This window comes from Seriola aureovittata, chromosome 10 (genome assembly GCF_021018895.1).
Source record: "Seriola aureovittata isolate HTS-2021-v1 ecotype China chromosome 10, ASM2101889v1, whole genome shotgun sequence".
Lineage (NCBI taxonomy): Eukaryota > Metazoa > Chordata > Actinopteri > Carangiformes > Carangidae > Seriola > Seriola aureovittata.
This window is the reverse complement of record NC_079373.1, coordinates 5,607,532-5,628,184: the sequence shown is the minus strand read 5'-3', so window position 1 is coordinate 5,628,184 and position 20,653 is coordinate 5,607,532. Positions and strand designations below refer to the sequence as shown.

The window sequence follows — 20,653 nt, the reverse complement described above, 5'->3', positions numbered from 1 at the left end:
AATAAACTCACCTGATTTAGATATTAAATGTTAAACCATGCTCCAAGAGTTTGAACTACTACTACTACCGATTTTCTGGTCCTGTTTCTCTGTTTTATTCTGCACTGTTGACTAAATAAGATTGAGAAATTAAGACTTTGAGTAAATTAGCCCAAAACCAACGGTGGACAACTTTGTGTGTGGGGGTGAGGGCCTAAACTTCTCAACCCTACACACACACACACCCTCCCACCTCTCTCCCACCTGTTGATGACTCTAGACTGCAAATATTACCAAATAATCCACTTCAACATTAGATTAAATATAATACACAACACATCTGTAATGTGAAACCTTCATACTACACTGTATCAAGTCAAGTCAACTTTATTTCTATAGCACATTTAAACACAGCTTGAGCTGATGTGCCGTACAAAGGACAATTAAAATAAATAAAATAAGCAGGTTGAACAAATATACACAATACAACAAATATATACGGTAAATATAAATATAATAACACAAACAAGAAGACAACAAAAAAGCAGTGTTATGTAATGATAAGTACCTAATGCACCGTTACAGTTTACCTGCCATGCATAAGTTTATTATTTACAGATAGAGGACACTACTTCTATATTTACACATATCTCCGTATTGTTTTTAACCATCCAATTCATTGTGCTGTACCTTTTTATACTGCACTGTTTGCACTGTCACCCGCCTTTATTTATAATATATAGGTAGAGGACGCTGCCTCTTTATATTTATCTTGTTTATTGATCTTGTTTTCTCTTGTCTCCTCACGCTGCTGCCTCTGAGAGCTGCCACACATCACTGTGCTGTGTGCCTACAATGGCAAATAAAGTGTCTTTCATTATGTCGTATTAATTATGTATTATTACATAAGGTGTGATCACTCTGAGCTTGCTGTCCAACGACTACACTCGTAGCGTGTTGTGTTATTGCTGCAGTTTCTCTGTTGGCTTATGTCTGTTTTGTTCTGCACTGTTGACTAAATAAGATATTACAGTAAAACTTTGAACAAATTAGCCTCAAACCACAAACATGGATCAAAGAGACGGTTTAATGCGCTGATGATGAATCATCTAGATGCTGATTTCCCCCCAGGCTTTAACAACAACAAGGAATTATTTATTTATTGTGTATGCATCCAATTGTATTAATTATGTATCAGTCTGTATTATTATGTAAAGTGGAATCAGTGGAATCATTTAGGGTTTTTTACACTTACGCTTAGTTTGAATGAGCTTTGGAATTTCTTTTACACTGAGTTGTAGCAGTGTAGTGTTGAGGTGACCTTGAGCAAGTGTTTTATGAATATAAATATATAAAAATATTAAACATATTAAACTGTAAACAGTGACATATTGAAGCTGAGTGTTCCTCTACAGAGATATTAAATCTTATCAAATTATATAGAATTTGGGATTGTATGTTGAATCATAATCATAATTCAATCCACCCATCTAAACTGAGGTTAATTCTGAACTGGGTTGTTTGATCAAACATAGTTTCCATCTGAGGGATTTAAATGACTCAAAACCTCTTAGAAACAAACTCAAGATCAGCTCAAAGATTTCCCCCTTTTTTTTCCCCCTTTTTTTGGATTAGTCATTTTTATTTCCATTGACACAGTGTGCCAGGCCTAAATCCTATAATCAGGTTAGACTGATCATTTAAAAACCCAAAAGGAGAAAAATGGCAATTACATAAGGAGCTGACACTTTTAAAGACTTCTTCCAGTCATTTTTCCATGTTTTTTTCCAACCTGTTCCTAAATGACAGAGCAGAGCTACAGAGACACTTAGCAGATGTGGAGTCCAGCCGACATCTGAGCAGCATGACAGTGTTTCTCAGTCTGGTACATTTCTCAGATCAGAATCAAAATTCTCAAAACCATTTGTTAAACTTCCACATCATCTGGTCACTGGTGTGTCACTCATTTGAACAATTGATTTGGCACATTCATGCAAATGAATTATTATAATAATAATTATCATGTACAAATGTCTCCTGTTTCCAACGTTGCTTATGTCATGTTGATCAAAATATATTATACTGGCTCTCTGTTGAATATGCTTAGCCCCCAAAACATATAGGCATTAGTTAATTGCATAAGTCATTACATGTAAAATGGTTGTCATCATCTCTGAAGCATATGTTCTATACACATATTATATTTCACTAAGGAAGGGGGAACATGTGAAGCGTTAGATCAACCAATGATCAACCGGTTCTCCTCACCTCAGAGGTGCAGCTCATGCCAGTTGAGGAACTGGCAAACATACACAGACAGAGCGCCACACAGTGTTTCAAACTCTGACAATAAATGAACAGGGTCAACAGCTGGGAAGAAGAAGAGGAGTAAGGCTATGTGGTGGAATATATATATATGCATATATTTGTATATATATATATATATATATATATATATATGTGTGTGTATGTTTATATTAACATAAATATTTGCTTTTGAGAGATAAACTAAGGTTTTTGAGCACGTTACAGGCTTTTGTAGGTGACTGAATTGTTTTGAGAAATGCTTCTTACTGTTTTACAAATGTTGAGGATGATTGGAGAAATGTACCAAAGCAACTGAGTAAAAAATGTAAATCTATTAAATATGACCAGAGGTTGGTTTAGCCAGCCCGAAGGTTTGATTCTGATTTTAAGTTTTTTAATCTTTATCTCCATTCAATATACACTATGTTTTGAATCAAAATGAAGCATCTGCAGATAGATATATGGATTTTTTATTTTTTTTATCATATTAACGATAATGACAACAGAAGTTCCTCCAGCAAGCTGCAGCTAATGAAATATGTTGGGTTCATTACCCACGATTATTATTTCCCTTAAAAAACGAATGAATCACTTGGCTGAAAATAGCACTTATTATTACTGCTGCCTGCAGGACCAACAGAAGGAGATGTACAAGTGCCTGAAGGGGAGAAAAAAAAACATAGAACAGAACAGTTCCAGATTTCAGAAATCATATTACATATAAGTTTTGAACACATACAATAAATTGATATTTTGCAGTGCTTGTATATTGCTACTTTTTTCCTAATAACTCACACAAGTAAACATAGTTACTGCAAAGTCTTTCATCTCTATGTTAAATTCTCCTTTATACCATTTATAAGCAGTATACAAACATTTAATGAATGGTTTATAACACACTATAGGGTAGATGGACCATTCTTTAAGGACATTTCAAGTGTTTATTAATGTACAGTATAAGAGGACATTCTATATTGTTACAAATGTATTTTACTATATCTTCATTCATTTAATCTAATGTTGGTGTCCACAGGAGGAGTTATAATGGCTGATAAATGCATTAACAAACACTTATATATGCTCACAACTACATTCAGATTTATTATAAGTAATTTATGAAATGTTTGGATACTGCTCATGGACTTATACTAAAGTGCTGCTGAAGTTTAGTTGATGAGAGCTTCACGCTCATCATAATCAGAATAATAACCCCATCTTTGAGTGAAGAGTCTGAGACTATGTTATTTTTTATAAACTATATTATTATTATTCCTCCAAAATAAACAGCTACTTAAAAAACAGCCTGCTTAATAAGTGTCTGTTTGTACACAGATGCTTCAAAGAAGAAATGTTAACAAAGACGTTAATAAACACTTAAAAATGTCCTTATATCTGTTTACACTTACATTGTTTAAAATTATATTGTAGCATTTGGAAATCAACTCATTGAAAGAAGTTTTACTTCACTTTGTCTTCTATGTTCCAAGATTTTCATAATCATACGAGTTTTCCTGACAGTGCATGGGGGAGTTATTTTTATATCAGTCTATTTTAACTTTGAATTTGTTGTGGGTCCCTCTGTGTCAAAGAACTCCTTGCAATAAATATAGTAGATTTTATTTTTATGAAGTTCAATCAAGGTTGGTTTTCTAATGGTTTTACTGCTATGTAAGAGTTTTAGAACAAATCTCTGGGTGAGTTATATTCAAAGGGATTGTATATCAGCACAAAATATCTGCTGCAGGATAACTGTGGCTAATATTATAATCATTTGGGGACTTAAAAAAAATCCCACCTGTGAAGCTCTCTCTCTCTCTCTCTCTCTCTCTCTTTCTCACACACACACACGCACACACACACACACACAAAATCACATACTGTTTTAAATAGGTCATCTCTCATCTTCTTCACTCAGGTCCTGAGCTGTCAAGAGATTCATGATGTCTTTTCTCTGTGACACAAATGCCCATTTCAGCTTCACTTCAGGAGTTATTTAAAACACACACATATTGAATTTTCTTGCCTCTGCTTGGAATAATTTTCTTTAAAATCTATCTTGACAACCATTTTTAAGTGTGTAGAGCTCTGACTGCTGCTACAGTAACTGTCAAAATATTCAAATATGTTTCTGCTTCGTCCTCAGACCCATGGTTTGCCTTCCTCAGTGCACCATTGTGATCACATTTTATTCACACTTTAGATGAGGTGCTGCAAAAACCAGTGTTTCTAAAATCTCTTGTTTACAAACAAGCTGTAAATGTGTGTGAAAAAAATGTATAGGATTAATCAAATGTTACTGAATTCAAACTGGGATATCATGAAACACTTTCTAGAACAAGTGGGACTTTTGAATTGACTCAGTAAGGCAGTTCTCTTTCTGTCTCTCTGTGGTCAGTGAATAAATAATAAAGTTACTAATTGTTTTAATTAACTTTTTCTTATACCATTCTCAAATATAGTCTATGTTTCTAACACTTGGTTGGTTTTTTAATGCCTATAATTTCTGAGTGGATTTTTTTTTTTTTTTTTTTTTTTTTTCTTATTCTGCTTTACCGCCAAATTCCGCTGGAGGAGATAGCTGACTTAATAGATTATTCGCCAACCGCTTTCAAGCAAACGAAGAAGACGAAAACCGGAAGTTACGCTGGATGTTGTCATGGCGTTTCACATGTAATTCACCGAGCTCCAGAAAATTTGATAAAATATATTATAAGGAGATTTGAAGGTAAGTAAGAGCATGCTATATCACAGTGAGCTGGCTTAAGACATCATTGCAGTTGGGGCGGTGTGCGGAAGCGAGAATCTGATGTTAAAACTGCAAACTTCACTTTGTTGTGAACCGGTGGCAGCGCTGCTAGCCGGAGTTAGCTGGTCTTAGCCGCAGTGCTTCAGCACTTTTTGCAACAGTTTGGTGCAAAATTTAATTTTCAGTTACATTTCAATTTTATTGTTTGCTTTCCCAGTATCAGTAGCATGCCTGCAGTTTAAATGTATGTTTTCGGTTTGGCCGTCTGGCTAGCAGTGACCATTAAAATAACCACTAGTTATTATTCAGCCTGTTCCATTCCTCTAACTATCTAAATTGAACATTCATGTTGTGTGTAGGTTGAAGTTAACTGTCTCTCCTGGACCAAAACAATGAGCACTCAAGTAAGCTACAAATTCACATACACTCATATTTTCTATCCAGCACAGTTTTGTTTCCTGAATGACAGCACTCAAAAACATTGAATGTAAACTTGTGCTTTGGTTTCAGTATAGCATCCTTTTCAAGCAAGAGCATGGTGAGTAACATTGTGGGAAAAAAACATGCTTCATTTCATCACTGTGCTAATTTTCTAACTTAATAAAAAATACCACAGATTTTTCCTCACAGCATCATGTTAGCTGCTTTGTGTTTTATTAATTAAAAACAAGTAATTGCCACAAAATTACAATTACAAGGCTTAAGTGGCTTTATTTTTCTCATTTCGAACAAATCGCTTAACATTGACTGTCTTATTTTGAATCAATCCCACATACCATACTGCTGCAGTATATACTCACGAGAGCACCAAATCTGTAATGCACTACCGCATAATTTACTCCCTTTTAATTAACACTGGCTAATGAAACTATACATTTATGACCCATTTTTAAAGATTTTACATCTCTGGTAGAAACAAAAGCTTTGGAGCTGAGAACCCCAGACAGATTGGAGAAGTCAGAAAGTATTCAGTCATACTAATGAACTCTAGTTTTTGTTGTTTTCATGGGATGGGATGTGTTTATATATAAAAAATAAAAAATAGAATAATGCTACACTTGTCCTTTAAATGCTTTTCCCATCACCCTACTAATTTCTGATATGAAACATTACTTGTACTCACCCTTCACACAGTTTTCATCTGCGTTTTTTTCCTCTCAGCACATGACGATGCCATCTGGACAGCAGCGTGGGGTAAAAGTGAGGCAGATGGATCAGAAACCATTGTTACTGGCTCACTAGATGATATGGTGAAAGTCTGGAAATGGTGAGTCATTGTTTTTTGTTTTGTTTTTTTACACTGCTTCTCAAGAAAATGACACTGGACATACTGTACTAATTCTTTTAGTTTGTAACAATGGATTAATTATTCACTTCATTTTTCTTCTAGATGATCACAAAACAGTAAAACATAAGGTACAAAACAGGCAAAAATAATAAAATATATATTTTTAAAAAGCATAAATGTAAAAGTAAATAAGTAAAGATATAACACTGTCATTTAATCACAATCCTGTAAAGGCTTGTGTTCACAAGACTTTAGATTTAGTAAACACTTCCTTCTTCTGTTTGGATCATCCGTCAGCTGTGCTTGCTCTTTGTAGTTTGGCATAGATGATCTATTGCCGGATTTGAAGTCCTAATTACACTGATGTGACTTTCATCATCTGAGTTTAAGAGGAACTTTAACAAAGGAAAGTTGCATATGGTAACACTTTACTTTTAGTTCCCCAATTTAGTATTTATTAGCAGTATATAGACATTTAATAGACGGTTTTTAAAACTTTATAATGTAGTTGTAAAGCAACTATTAGGACATTTAATTTCATTATTACAAAGTAAGTAAAAATAATCTGCTATTGTATGTTTTGTCTCTTGTTTTTTGTTTGACTTGTAGGCACACTTTTACAAAAGTGATTTGCCAGCACTGCTTGCACAAATGATAGTTTCTCACAAATTGCAAACAAAATAAATGATTCCTGCTCAGTTCTTCACAAGTCTGCTTGCATGTTGCAGATTTGATGAAACGGACCCCAGTTTCCCAGGATTCCTTGTTAGATGTGCTGCAGAAGTAAACTTGATTTGACTTGACCAAATAATCTCTGTGCTGCACTGTTCTTGCAGGTCAGACGAGAAGCTGGAGCTGCAGTGGACTCTGGAGGGACACCAGCTGGGTGTAGTGTCAGTGGACATCAGTCACAACGGAGCCATCGCTGCCTCCAGCTCCCTCGATGCTCACATCCGTCTCTGGGACCTGGAGTCTGGAAAACAGATCAAGTCCATGGATGCCGGACCAGGTAAGACTGGGCCTCAGAGGATCGTTGATATGGTTTTTTGATTAATTAGTATTGGGTGATAGGATATCGCTTGGTGAGTTGAAAGATTTTTATTCTTGTATTAAAAATCTTATATTTTCTTAACCAAGGTTTTGATCAAAATAATTTGGCCCTCTGTGTTCCTGTAATGCATGTCAGTTGTGGTTTTTCTTTTTACCTTTTAACTTCTCATACACAAATTAATCCTTGATTAATTCAACTTGAATTCGGACTGTTGACTATAATTTTCCCACTTACAGTCAGCATGTATTTGTTTAGTGTAAGATACTGTATGTCTAGAATTGAAATGATTAGACTATTAATCGATTAGTTGATTGACAGAAAAATAATCTGTTGCTGTATTGATAAGTGATTCATTGTTTGTTGGTTTTCAAGCAAAAATACCAAATATGATGATTTCATCTTCTCTGTTGTGAGAATTTACTGCTTCTCATTTGTCTTATATGATAGCAAACTCAATCTTTAGGTTTTAGACTCTAGGTTGGACAAAACAAAACTTATGATGATGTTCCCTTGGACTTTAGGAGATTGTGACAGTCCACTCTTCATTAGATTTTGTTGTTACCGATATTATTAATGAGGCTTGCCAGTAACTATTTTTCTTACAGGCGTAGAGAATTCCCTTTCTAGACAATTCCTGACGCCCGTAAGCGTTACTCATTCCGAATGACTTGGCTCTCAAACTGATACTTCTTCTAAAAAGTAAAATGGTCTCACTGTGTCATGTTGCGTGTTCATTCACTGTTTTTTTTTCATGTCTATCACTTGCCACTGAAGTAAGGTCACCACAAAGGAAATTGTCACTCAGTTTTGTATTAAAACAAACCTGCAGGGGATGACAGCTTGTCCGGTCTGCTGTGTGGCTCAGCATGCAAGTTTTATTTTTTACTCTCACCTCTCAAGAACCCCACACCCAGAAATGTCCGTGTCATTGTGCATCTTGACCGGGGCTGTACTTCATCTAAATGCCATGTCACCCTCCATTAGTGATACTCCAGTTCACTCAGTGGTTGGTCTGGGTCAGTGGATTAGTTTTTCCTCTATTTGAACATACTGTACTTTGGTATGTTTGGATTCTTCAGACATGAGATCTGTTAATATAAAACCTTTATTCACTTTTCTTTTAGTGGATTTACATTATAATACTCAGCTTAACTAATAGTCAACAGAGCACAAGGTAGGTTTTGTCTTGTTTGGTTGCGACTAGACAAGACACATGTATTCATATAGGTATGCACATTAAAAAAAGAAGTTATAACTGGGTGAAACATAGCTTTAATTGATTTTATTTGCTGTAGACAGCACTGGTAAAAGAATCAGTCTGATGAGTTAAATCCTCCCTTTGTCTTTCTGCTTTTCTCCTTAGTTGATGCATGGACGGTTGCCTTCTCCCCAGACTCTAAATACATCGCCACAGGAAGCCATCTCGGCAAGGTCAACATCTTCGGTGTGGAAAGCGGCAAGAAAGAATATTCTCTGGACACTCGAGGGAAATTCATCCTGAGCATAGCTTACGTAAGGAACCATAATTTGTCATTTTGCTCGGGCAGGTAGTGGCTTCTTAAGCTCCAACTCTCTGAGGACTCACTCAGATGAGATCTCACCACCTCGGCTTCACAATAACTCATCTTGATTTCTTATTTGCCTCGTTCACACCCAAGGTTTCCCCTTGTTTTAACTCTTAACCCTTTCACTGCAGGTCCGCGGGTTGTTCTTAAAGACCCGTCTCATGTCCTCCACATTTGAAAATTAAAATGATACTCAATAATTTCAATTTTAATCTGATTTGCTCTTCAGAGCCCTGATGGAAAATATCTGGCCAGCGGGGCCATCGATGGAATCATCAACATCTTTGACATCGCCACCGGAAAGCTACTCCACACACTGGAAGGTAGATTCAATAATTAATATTTTCTATTTAGGTAATAAAAGACGGATTAAGTAGCTAATCTTTTTAGCCCTAAAATAAAACGGAAAATCTTCAGGGAAAAAAAGGGAATGAGCGTTCGCAGCCTTCCACTTCTGCATATTTCAAATACTTCCAGCAAAGACAACATATGCATCCTGTTCATGTATTACACACAGACTGGTAATTGTTTTAGTGTTAAGGATGACAAAGAGGTTCAAGTGTGTTCCTTTACGTCTTTGAAAACAGCAGTGAGGCAGAGATCAGCCAGACCTAAAGACTGAGTCTGTCTCCTCTCTCTTCCAGGTCACGCCATGCCCATCAGATCCCTCACCTTCTCCCCTGACTCCCAGCTGCTGGTCACAGCCTCAGACGACGGCTACATTAAGATATATGATGTGTGAGTTCAGCCGGCAGCTTTTTTTTTTTACTCCTGACATCAGTTTTACTCCTTCATATAAGATAAGATGGAACTTAAAAATAATACAAATTACAAGTGTAGAAACAGAATACAGAGCAAAAAGAGAAAGGAAACAAACATTTTGTTTGCGTTAACTAATTTGCTGATATTGTTTTGCAGGCAACATGCCAACCTGGCCGGTACACTGAGTGGACATGGATCCTGGGTACTTAATGTTGCCTTCTCCCCAGATGACACACACTTTGTCTCAAGGTAAATCTACATTTTTAGCCTCAAACTGTCTGAAAACACAGCTTCAGTTAGCTGCAACACAAGTATATATAAGGATTCATGCTCCAAACATCAAAAGAAGTTCAGCTGCATTTATGCAAGATTACAGTTAACGTTGTGAAGCTGAAGAAATTAGTGACAGACAAGAAAACGTTGGCACACCTCAATCCATAGTAAATCCTCAGAGGCGTTTTCCTCTGTCTACTTTCCCATGCTTTAACTCCCACTGTGCGAGGCCGCTGTCAGCTGAAGCTGTTTTTCAGACAGTTTTCAGTTCACAGTGCCAAGATAAACTGAGCAGGTCAGCCAGACAACACAAAGTTTGATTCTGAGATGAACTGTAAAACATGTCAAATGTTCTCTCTCTGCTCTGCTGCCTCCAGCTCGTCTGACAAGAGTGTGAAAGTTTGGGACGCCAGCTCCAGAGCATGTATCAACACTTTCTTCGACCATCAAGATCAGGTGACAAAGACGACCCATGCTTCTCCTCACTGAGTGTGTTACAATCAAATTCAATGTGAGAGAATCCATCTGCTCTAGGTGCTGATGTGTTGGGGAAATCAATACGGCCAATGTCACGGGCTGGCCCCTCACATAACCCTGCTCTGATGTTTCAAAACCAATAATCCCAGCTGTCATTACATCTCCGGTTGCAGACGCCTGTCGGGAGTTTTATCCATTGTCCGACAAAGCCTCTGATTGAAATGGCACATCTCTTTGGAGAGGAGATCAGAGGCGGTTGAGTCTGCCATATTGTTTTTGTGTCTCATCATTGTGTGAGTGCAAAACCAGCAAGTCTGCTGAGACAATTTGCAGCCAATTAGCTCTTCTAGCTTTGGTTTGTTCTTCCATGTGAAACATTTTTTGTTCTTCAATCTCTGCGGTGCTCAGTTTCTGATAAAGTGAGAGGCATTCTGTTGCATTTTTAGATTTTTATGAAAAAGTTCAAAGAACAGCATCCATGACCACTCAGTGTTTAGCCTGGATGCCTGTTTTGTTTGTGCAGGTGTGTCTTCAGCTGCTTTAGCTGCAGCTCTGACTTGTGATGCAAAAAGTAAGAATTTTTTATTTAGAGAGTATTAAAAAGGGGTCTTTTCTTCAGGAACGGACATAAGTTATCACCCTCTTAAAAATGCAATTAAAACCTAATATTAGTGTTATGTTTTGCTTGTTTTCTGTAAATGTCGGGTTATGTGAAAGGTGACTGAAATCAAAAGTACTATTATAATTGTGTCCTGCTTATAAATACAATAATTCAAGAACAATACAGAGATAGAAAACCTAGCAAGATGTCCCTCTGCCTTGATCTTGTGAGTCAAGCGACATGTATGGGTAAAGATGTAGATACCTGTATGTAACGAACTCCAGTGCACAGCATTATTGAAAACCCTATCTGTTCTGCTCCTGTCGTCTTCAGGTGTGGAGCGTTAAGTACAACAGCACCGGCTCCAAGATCATCTCAGCTGGAGACGACCGCGCCATCCACATCTACGACTGTCCCATGTGAAGAAGAATGTCCTGTACAGGCTGCAGGAGAAGAGGATCTTCAGAGCTGTTTACTCAAATCATGGAGTTGAAGTTGGTAATTCGGGGAGGGAGGGAGAGGGACAAACTGTAAATGTCATGGATTATTTTGCACTGGCCAACTATGGTCAAATAAAAGGCTTGTTTTTGTATTTCTTGTTTCTGTTGTATTTTTTTAGTTTATTGTTTGAGTCATAGAAAAGCAGTTTCATAATTTTTCAACAGAAATTTGCAGTTAGGTTTCATATAAAATAAGCGCTCTGGTACAGAGCCTTGAAATGGACAAAAAGTTTGTGTTAGAGGACATATGATAATTTGTCTGTTAAGTTACATCTGTTAACCTTTTACTCCATTACATAATTTGGAGACATTACTTTGAACTTGGGTAAACTGCAGCCATTAGTTTTTGTAGACTATGTATGTGGTGTCTGGGTGTGATATGACAGACTGGAAATAATTTATTGATTCAATTGATTCTAATATTGGATGCAAAGTCACATTAGTAGTTGAAGGTGTTTTGCCAGATGAGAAATGTAAGTTGAGAGGAAACCTTCAGTAGCAGTGTGCAGAGGATGAAGTGTGATGTAGTGCTCCATCCAGTGGCCCAGCAGGTGTACTGTGGCTTCACAATACACTGATGCTGTAACAAAAGGCTGTATTTTTTTTTTTTTGAGACATCTTTATTGTGTGCAGATCATGATACTAGTTACCAACTACAGCAGTGATTCACAATTCTTTTACTTTTCATCAAATATCCACAAGTTCTCGATGTTTAAAATCACAAACTGCTTTTTACATGATTCTCAGATTTCAGCAGGTAGTTGGTAAACACAGGTGTAGCACTTCCTCCAAACAGGCAACGGTCCATTTAATTAGCTTTTTCAGAAATCGTGGAGGAAATACTGAGTCCGTCATTCTTCAAACACGAAAACACTGAAGTTTATAAAAGAAAGGGCACAGAGCGTCAAACCTCGCTGAGATGGGTTTTCTGGCAGTAACAGTTAAATGGCTGCGTTTACATCCTTCTCCAACAGTGGCCTTGAAGTACCTCCCACTCATTAAGATACTGGTGAAATCTGAAGGCAACTTTGGAGTTTAGTTTTATCTGCTGTTGTGGTACTGCTGCATTTCATCTTGTCAGCTTCCTGCCCCGTAACTAAACAGTAGCAGATTGGACTTCCAGTCAACTGAACAGCATGAATACACAGAATTATTAACATCAGAAGTGGCCCATGAGGATTGACTGTAGTCTAAAGCCTGTAACATTGAGTTTATGTACTCACTTATGTACCTCTTCTGCTATGTCACCTCTTTTCTTCTTCTGTCATCAAGCTCCACTTTGTTTTTATACAGACAAAAAGAGGCAGAACCACCTGCCTTCAGTGTATCTATATATAGAAATCATCATTATACCTGCACTACTGACTTCACAATCTCCCAAACCTGCATTAAAGACAGGCTGTAGGTCAAACTACACAAACCTGGGCCAGGTTTCACAAAGACCTCTACAGATAAATGTAATATTTGCTGTTGTGAAAGTAACCTGAACAATCACATTTTAAAGATTTGGAAATCTAGCTCAAGTTACACACTTTGAAGGTAAAGTTATTCAACAACATTGCTGTAATTAAACAACAACAAATCTTATTCTCTTTTCATTTCGGCCTAAAACAAAGGTGAGATTCTTTGCAGATGTTTCAAACCTCTGTGCAAAAATCTTCTTTCACTGGAATGCACTCAGATATCAAACTCTTCTCTTTCCTGTGCTCATTAGGGTAGACACAAGGACATTTGTGTCTCTGTTTTGGCACACTGAACAGTCACTGGACTGGCCTCAGTGCAGATGCTCTTAAAACACAGTGTAACTTACTGCAGTGTACGTGTAGCTCTATTTTAAAAATTGAACCTGGCTGGAAAGTACGCTCAACATGTATCATGTGCTCACGAGCTCCGTCTGCCTGAGTGCACAGTAAAAATAAAAACTGACTCGCTCCATATCCATTCATAAGAAAAATTAATTAAAATATACAGTCTAGGAGCAATGACTTATCTACTCTTCTTCAACAAGCAGCCTCTTTTCAGTGGTTTAAATTTTGAGAATACATATATTTTTTTTTAATGCTGCATTTAATTTCGGCAAAATACGGCACATTGTTTTCTGTTATATTCATATTTCACAGTCATAGTTTAGCAGAAAGGAAAAAAAGGCCAGAAGAAACAGGTTTGTCAGATAGAAAATAGCAAATTAATAACCCCTGTAATTCTCAAGTGTAGCTAGAGACAAACATCACCACTTGCACTCATCATACATGCAGTAAAACAACACAGTCTGAAAGGCTTGTGGCAGCGGCTGCACAGTAGAGCAGTTAACCCCCGAGGCTGGAGAAAGATCTGGGTCTTTTTCTTTTGAGGTTGACGCCTGGTACGGGGCTCCTGACTCCCATGTGGCCTTTCACCAGTGTCTGGACTCTACCAGCTCAGCTCGCAGGCTCAGTCTCTTCAGAGTCTCGTATCCCACCACGATGAGCACCGACGTGGGCGTGGAGGAAATGATGCGGGCCGACAGCCCCTTGGTCATCCCCCAGACGCCCTCCTCTGCCAGCAGCTGCTTAAACGTCTCGATGACAGATGATCGTCCCTCCACCTGCAACACACAGGTAAGTGTTAAATCATCTTCGTTACTTCTTTGTCAGCTGCTGATTTCAAGGTCAAGAATGATTTTCCAAATTTCAATTCAAAAAGTCTCCACAGTGCTGAGAAAACTAAAACATCTGCAATTACTTTACAACTAGGCACACTTCATCTGCCGAGGAAGATCATGTTCTACAACCAAAAGCTCCAGAACAGCTAATAAAATGGGCCGTGTGGTGAAATAATTTTGTAATAAAGTTGTGTATCATTTGTGTCCAAGGTTCAGTGGTAACATGTAATCTTAGTGAGGCAAAGTTCTGCTATATGGTGTTTGTTCTGACTGTGTAAGCAATGAATGAAATGACGTTATGTGTGTTTACAGCTCTAAAGAAACAGAAACTACTCAATGCTGCACTGTAATCAAGAGCAGGTTGAGAAACTAATGAGTAATATTGTGTAAGTGCAGCTACAGGGAAAAGGAGCTGACGACAGCTGTATGTGGTGTCGAGAGTGTAACTGTGGGAAAAATTGAACAGTAGAACTTAGTGGAAGTTTTTTATTGAACGATTCTGAAGATTTATTGATGTAAAACAGACTTGAACCTGAATGTATAAATGCACCGGCTTAAGACAAACATACATTGGGCAATTCTTTTCATATCAAGCCTTGTTGAATGATCTACTGTGGAGAGTGCTTAACTTTGAGTGGACTAGATCCAGGTTAGGTTTTCTCACGGCTCAGTGTTTTCAAGTCCTTCAACACTTCCAATATAAAATTACCTGTTATCACTTGACTGGACCTCCGTTGTTGGGTCACATGATAACAATCCTCTCCATGACAACTGAGCAAACTCCACCTGCTAATCTAGGCCAGAAGATATGGCCTGAAGCTTCCTGGAAATTTTCCAGTGAGTGGACCTTGCCTGAGGAAATTACTACTATTTCCATCTTCAATAATGACCCTTCAAGCTCAAATGACAAAAGTAGACAGGGAAATCAAGACATTAGACATCTACCAACTAAGACACTGACTGTACTCCTCGCTCAGTTTGTTTTCAGAGGGAGTCTTTTTAATAAACTTTCTCTCCCCTGACAACTGTGACCCAAAAAAACCTTCACACTTTGTTCATTCCTCTTTTCAAGATGTAGTTTTTGTAAATGCATTCTTCATTTAATGGCAAAAACACTTTTGCCTGCCTAAACCTGCCTGAAGGAACAATATATCAAAACAAAAATGAATGTGTCTCAGTGTTTACCTGTACTCTTGCTCGAACAACATCCATGGGGTTGGTGATGGTGGAGGCGGTTGCTGCTGCCATTGGTCCTGCCAAAGCCTGCAGAATCAGGTGGGGGCACTCACTAGGCGCTAACAGGGACAGCTGCTCTGAGAATGCAAAAGATATGAAAACAGTGTAAGGCACAGTGTAAAGTATGTCATTTAACAACAGTAGTTTTTTATTCTTGTAGGTTTTACTGGAGCTGCTATATATTTTGGTTTGAGTTTTATATGAGGCCAAAGTAAAGTGGCTTTCAGTCCACGCTCTGATCATGTGCACATAGCAGGCAAGAAAGCACAGCTGACAAGGTGTTGATTTACCTGCATAAAAATGATAAAAAGGCCACCACAGTGCACTGTTTGGGATGTATGTGAGTAGAGATGCCACATAGCCCCTGTAAAATCCCCTGAATCCATCGGCTGCAAATATCTGCACCGTAATTTCACGTGTTTGTCCGAAGGTCAGTCTGCGTTTAGTTGTTGCGAGCATCATTTTGGGTTTGGCCTTGAAGCGAGTGAGGTGTTCTCCCTGTCCTTGCATCATCAGGTGCTGAGACACCACGTCTATGGGCACAGTGATTGTCTGTGCCACAAGGGAAGCTGCCCCTCCCGCCACCACCGACTTCACTGTGTTACTGGGCGAGTACTGGGACACATACTTGCGCACCAGTTCATAGGTGGTGATATAAGCCTGTCCTGAGACTAGGGTGAATGTGTTGACCATGAATCCACGGTACAGGCCGTGCACGCCCTCTGCTCGCAGGATCTTGCAGAAAGCATCAAAGGTTCCGGAGTAGAGGGCCTTTCCCTTCTGCACCTGGAGGCGGGTTCGGATGAGGCTGGCCGGGTAGACCGTGGCCCGGGTGGTCAAGGTCATGAACACACCCAGGGAGTAAAACTTCCTCTTGTCCAGGTCCTCCCATTCGATAATCTGGATCGCACCTTTCTGCTGCATGGTGCCGGGCAGGGCAGGGCACCGCTGCACCCCTAGAGCCACATGTCTACAGTCATCAACCCTCCAACTGCCATCATACCTGTAACCAAGAACATTCAGATTATTAAAGCAGGAGACATTATAGTGACAGAGCAGAGCCGACACAGTTAGTCAATTAATATATTAGTTGATTGACTGAAAACATAAAGTTTTCTGTCAATTGATCATTTCAGTCGACTTTCAAGCAAAGATTCTTCAATTTCAGCATTTTAAGTGTGAGGATTTTCTGCTTTTCCTTTCGATTGTGAATTGAATATCTTTAGGCTCCAGGAAATCATAATGGTCATTTTTCACAATTGTCTGAGATTTTATAGGGAAGAAAATGATTAAATCAAGAAAAAGATCAAATCAGCAGATGAATCAATAATGAAGATGATGGTTAATTGCAGCCTTATACAAGGTAGCAAACTAAACCATGAATACCAAGGCTGCATCATAATGTATAAATACAAGGCCCTTGACACAATGCAAATGATGAATTAAGGATGCGACTAACAATTATTTCCAAAATCCATCTGACAATTATTTTCTCAATTAATCGAAGTGGTTAATAAATCATGCCCATCAGTTTTCTAGAGCTCAAGCTGAGCCACAAATTACTAATTTTTTCTGAACCAAAAGTTCAAACACAAAGATATTCGATTTACAGTGATATAAAAGAGGAAAGCAGCAAATTGTCACATTTAAGAAAGAAAGTGTGTTATTGGCACTTTTTCCAGTCAAAAAATTATTGATCAATTATCAAAATTGTTGACGATTGATGTTAGAGATATTCCAGTACTGAATACTGATCCAATACCGATTCATTAAAAACATTTTTTTTAACAGCTGCACACTATTATATGATGTGATATGATTGCTGTCATTCTTGTATGGCATGACTCATCAGAACAACTCTAGCCGATGTTCTGTCAATCATCTAATCGATTGATAAGATCATTTTAGTTCTATGGTAAATCAAACAACTGACCTGCCAATAACCTGAAATGATCTTATCACCACCTTTTTTTTAGATTTTCTACTGTCGTTTCTTGTTTGTGTGTCATAGATTTGTAATTAAGTTAGACTGAACTCCAGATTGCTCCTGATGATCAGACCAGCACCTTGCATAGAATAATAGCTTGCTGACATAAATGCCCTCGATGTACCATTTATAAAACTGTGACATAATGAATCTTAACTTTTGTGCACAGTTACAATAAACAGGGTCACTTCCTTTCTGCAATCCTGAACTGAGCAGGAGTTTTGCAACTAAGACAGCATGTCCTTTCCTTGTAAATTGTATGCAAATATTATGCATTATGCAAATACATAAAAGAGGATATTCAAAACTGGGAACACCTGAGCACATCAAAAAAGTGGCACTGTCTGAAATTTCAGTTCATAAATTGGTCAATAAATGTCTGCAGAGTTACTTCAACGGCCCACTGCTGCTCAGAATTGGGGAAGATACTGGTGCGTTTAGCTTGTGTTACCCCAGAAACCCCCACATGAGTGGAGAGAGGAGGATAGAAAGAAGGGAGAGAAGGAGAGTGAAAATATTATTCCTTTAGGAATGTTTTGCAGCCAGTAGCACAGGAATCATTGCATGTAGAGGGCAGAATGGATTCCACTAAATATCAGAGAATTCTGAAAGTAAATGTCCTGCAGTCAATCAAGGAAGTTAAGTTGAAGAGAGGCAGGACAATGATCCAAAGCAGACCTCAAAATCCACCTTGATCTACTTCAAGAAACACAAACTGAAGCTTTTAGAGCAGCCCTCAGTCCTGAACATCACTGTGGGTACATGTTAAACATGCTGTGTATGCAAAACGGCCTAAAAATATCTCAGAACTTGAAGTTATCTGCAGGAAGAGTGGGTGATTGTTAAATCAGGAACAGAAAGTCTCAAAGCTGGCAACAGAAAGTGTTTAGAAGCTGGGTTTACTGATTTTTTGTAGAGCGCCCAAACTTTTGCACATGCCACAATTACTAATTATGTTTTTGGGTTCATGAAATTATAAATGAACTGTGCAGAAACATTTCAACAAAGGTTCATTTCAATGTCTGCCTGTTGCAGGGGTTGTATTTATTTACTAATTTTCACTTAAGAAAACAAACAAAACAAACACATCAAAATATTTGATTTGCCCAGGGGTATCCAAACATTTGCACAGTACTGTGTGTCCTGCAACATTTAAGGTTCAAGTCACAGCCTGACAGACCTGACAGACTTGTCACAACTAGGACGGGGAACGACTCCTTGTGTTATCAACAAAACACATCGGGAGCCCACACAGTAGAGGAATGTGGGACTGAGCCACGGGCTGGAATAACACGGAACTGACATGCAATTTTACAGCAGACATACTTTCTACCAAACGTTATGTTCATGCTAAACGAAAAGACAAAAAGGAGAGGTTTGACTGCACAAATCGGCTCGTAAGTGAAACGTGCAGTGCAGGGTATTTCTGTGCAGCAGTAAAGGCCAGAATAATCGACAATGACACAAAAACCTGATTTGTCCTTGTCATGTGATCTCACATTAAAAGTTAAGCAGTTTCATAACATATCCGTTTAAGTCTAATCAGTCCATCCAGCATTTCTAACGCTGTTTTGCAGCGGTTGGTGAAACAAAAAGAGGAAACACGTGCAATGTCACAGTGTGTACAAACGCTGCTGTAGGTTAGCTAGCTAACAACGAGGGCAACTTCGTTGTGTAATATTAAACGTAAACACACTCTGTGGTTAAACTTACCTGTCAGGGGGTCGTGTAGCTCGGGTTCACCTTCCACTGTGACTGCTGTGAAGCTGGGCTGCTTTGTTGAACTCATACGACCTGCTCTGCTACAAGGTGGGTCATGCCTTCCGTCCATTACTGTTACGAACAAACATTGTCAAAGGTGAAAGGTCAAGGGTTATGTTTGACTGCAGCGTGTTGTTGTTGTCACTACAACGTTTTTTCCCCAAATACAAGAAAATGTGGTGTGGAAATGGTTTTCTCCTCCAGTAGTTGACTCTTGTATCGATTGTGTTTACTTTATGAGCGGTTTGTGTAATTTGACGATGATGGTGCATTCAGGGCCAGATGCAAACGTAGGAATTTCAGCGACCGTGTTTAAACCAATGAACAAAAAAAAAAAAACGTTAATGGTTTTTATATGATACCCAGAGCAGCAGTGGAAGAAGCTCTGAAAAGAAAAAGCAGCAATGGTATAACATAATAATAATCCATTACATGCAAAAGTCCTGCATTCAAAATCTTACTGAAGTAAAAATGTGAAGTACTATCAGCAAATTTTACTTAAAAGTATCATTATACAGCAGAATGGTCCCTGTCAGTGTTCATAAAATTTTTAAAAATTTAAAATGTTTTTGTTTTTAAGTGCTATCAATGTACGGAATTTGTCAACAATATTCAATCAATCTCAGGAGTTGCAGTAAATGTTAACTAATAATGTTGGCTGATGAAATGACGAGAAATTTAAGAACAGAAATACCAAAAATATCTTTTGCAACAGTTCTATAGTTTGTCCAGCAGAGAGCAGTAGACAAGTTTACTGTTAAGTCCTGCCCAGTGCGTTTTTTGGTCTGAGTTTACAAATTTGAGAGAACCTTATCAAAAATATACTCCAGTACTGCCTCAGTTTAATCATAATAGTGACTTCATTATGGATTAATCTCCTGATTGTTTTCTTGATTGTTTGATTTGTAATAATTCTGAAAACATTGAGAAATACCCATCACAGTTACCTAGAGCCACCAGTGGCACCCTCACAATGCTTTGTTTTGTCAAACCAATAATTGGTACCTCAAAATTATTTAAAATAATTTCTAATTTAATAAACAACATGAAAACATTTAAGTAATTTAAAGCAAAGGTAGCAAATCCTTACATTTTAAAAGCCATGATATGTGTGGCATCTTTGCATAAAGAAAATGGTCCAAAGAATTAATGTTTTAGTTGCAGATTAATTTTCTGTCAGTTGACAAATTGTTGCAGCTCTACTTGTATTTACTGTTAGATAGTTTAATTTATAACAAAACATCATATTTTATAAACCCTCTACATGTTTTGTATGCAAAAATCTTAATTTGTTAAGTAATTAGTAACTAAAGCTTTCTGTATTTCCATTTGAATTGCAGTGGAATTTAGCTTTAGTTTTATTGCATCATTTTTCATGGATCATGAACAAAAAACAGTAATCGCATACAAAGATGCATTGTACCAGATTTAGCTGTAAATTAATATCCATCTACAAAAAAGTAAAGAAGCATAAAATGG

At 37.8% G+C, this 20,653-nt stretch overlaps 2 protein-coding genes across 3 annotated transcripts; one reads left to right on the top strand and one right to left on the bottom strand.

Annotated features, from left to right (window-relative positions):
- The first annotated feature begins 4,874 nt into the window (after positions 1 to 4,874).
- On the top strand, positions 4,875 to 11,641 carry skic8 (SKI8 subunit of superkiller complex). Of its 2 annotated transcripts, none has more exons than XM_056386452.1 (11): positions 4,875 to 5,011; positions 5,392 to 5,436; positions 5,543 to 5,570; positions 6,194 to 6,299; positions 7,157 to 7,329; positions 8,735 to 8,883; positions 9,166 to 9,259; positions 9,581 to 9,674; positions 9,855 to 9,947; positions 10,349 to 10,427; positions 11,383 to 11,641. In XM_056386452.1, exons 2-11 carry the CDS (start codon positions 5,425 to 5,427, stop codon positions 11,470 to 11,472), a joined length of 918 nt encoding a protein of 305 aa, XP_056242427.1. In that variant the 5' UTR covers positions 4,875 to 5,011; positions 5,392 to 5,424; the 3' UTR covers positions 11,473 to 11,641. The 2 variants fall into 2 exon arrangements, with proteins under 2 accessions (XP_056242427.1, XP_056242428.1); XM_056386453.1 differs by having other exon boundaries at positions 4,937 to 5,011; positions 5,548 to 5,570.
- Positions 11,642 to 11,769: 128 nt separating this feature from the next.
- slc25a44a (solute carrier family 25 member 44a) lies at positions 11,770 to 19,414 on the bottom strand. The gene is made up of 4 exons (XM_056386451.1): positions 19,127 to 19,414; positions 15,717 to 16,429; positions 15,376 to 15,503; positions 11,770 to 14,133 (listed from the first exon to the last, which is right to left on the bottom strand). The coding sequence occupies exons 2-4, from the start codon at positions 16,348 to 16,350 to the stop codon at positions 13,942 to 13,944; spliced, it is 954 nt and encodes a 317-aa protein (XP_056242426.1). The 5' UTR covers positions 16,351 to 16,429; positions 19,127 to 19,414; the 3' UTR covers positions 11,770 to 13,941.
- Between the last annotated feature and the right edge of the window lie 1,239 nt (positions 19,415 to 20,653).

Coding starts and splice junctions, on each gene's coding strand:
- skic8 (XM_056386452.1), top strand. Junction 7,330..8,734: donor GTCCATGGATGCCGGACCAG/GTAAGACTGGGC, acceptor TTTTCTCCTTAG/TTGATGCATGGACGGTTGCC. Junction 8,884..9,165: donor TCATCCTGAGCATAGCTTAC/GTAAGGAACCAT, acceptor TTTGCTCTTCAG/AGCCCTGATGGAAAATATCT.
- slc25a44a (XM_056386451.1), bottom strand. CDS start 16,350: ATGCAGCAGAAAGGTGCGATCCAGATTATCGAATGGGAGGACCTGGAC. Junction 15,504..15,716: donor TTTTTATCATTTTTATGCAG/GTAAATCAACAC, acceptor TTGCATTCTCAG/AGCAGCTGTCCCTGTTAGCG. Junction 14,134..15,375: donor TTGTTCGAGCAAGAGTACAG/GTAAACACTGAG, acceptor TGTGTGTTGCAG/GTGGAGGGACGATCATCTGT.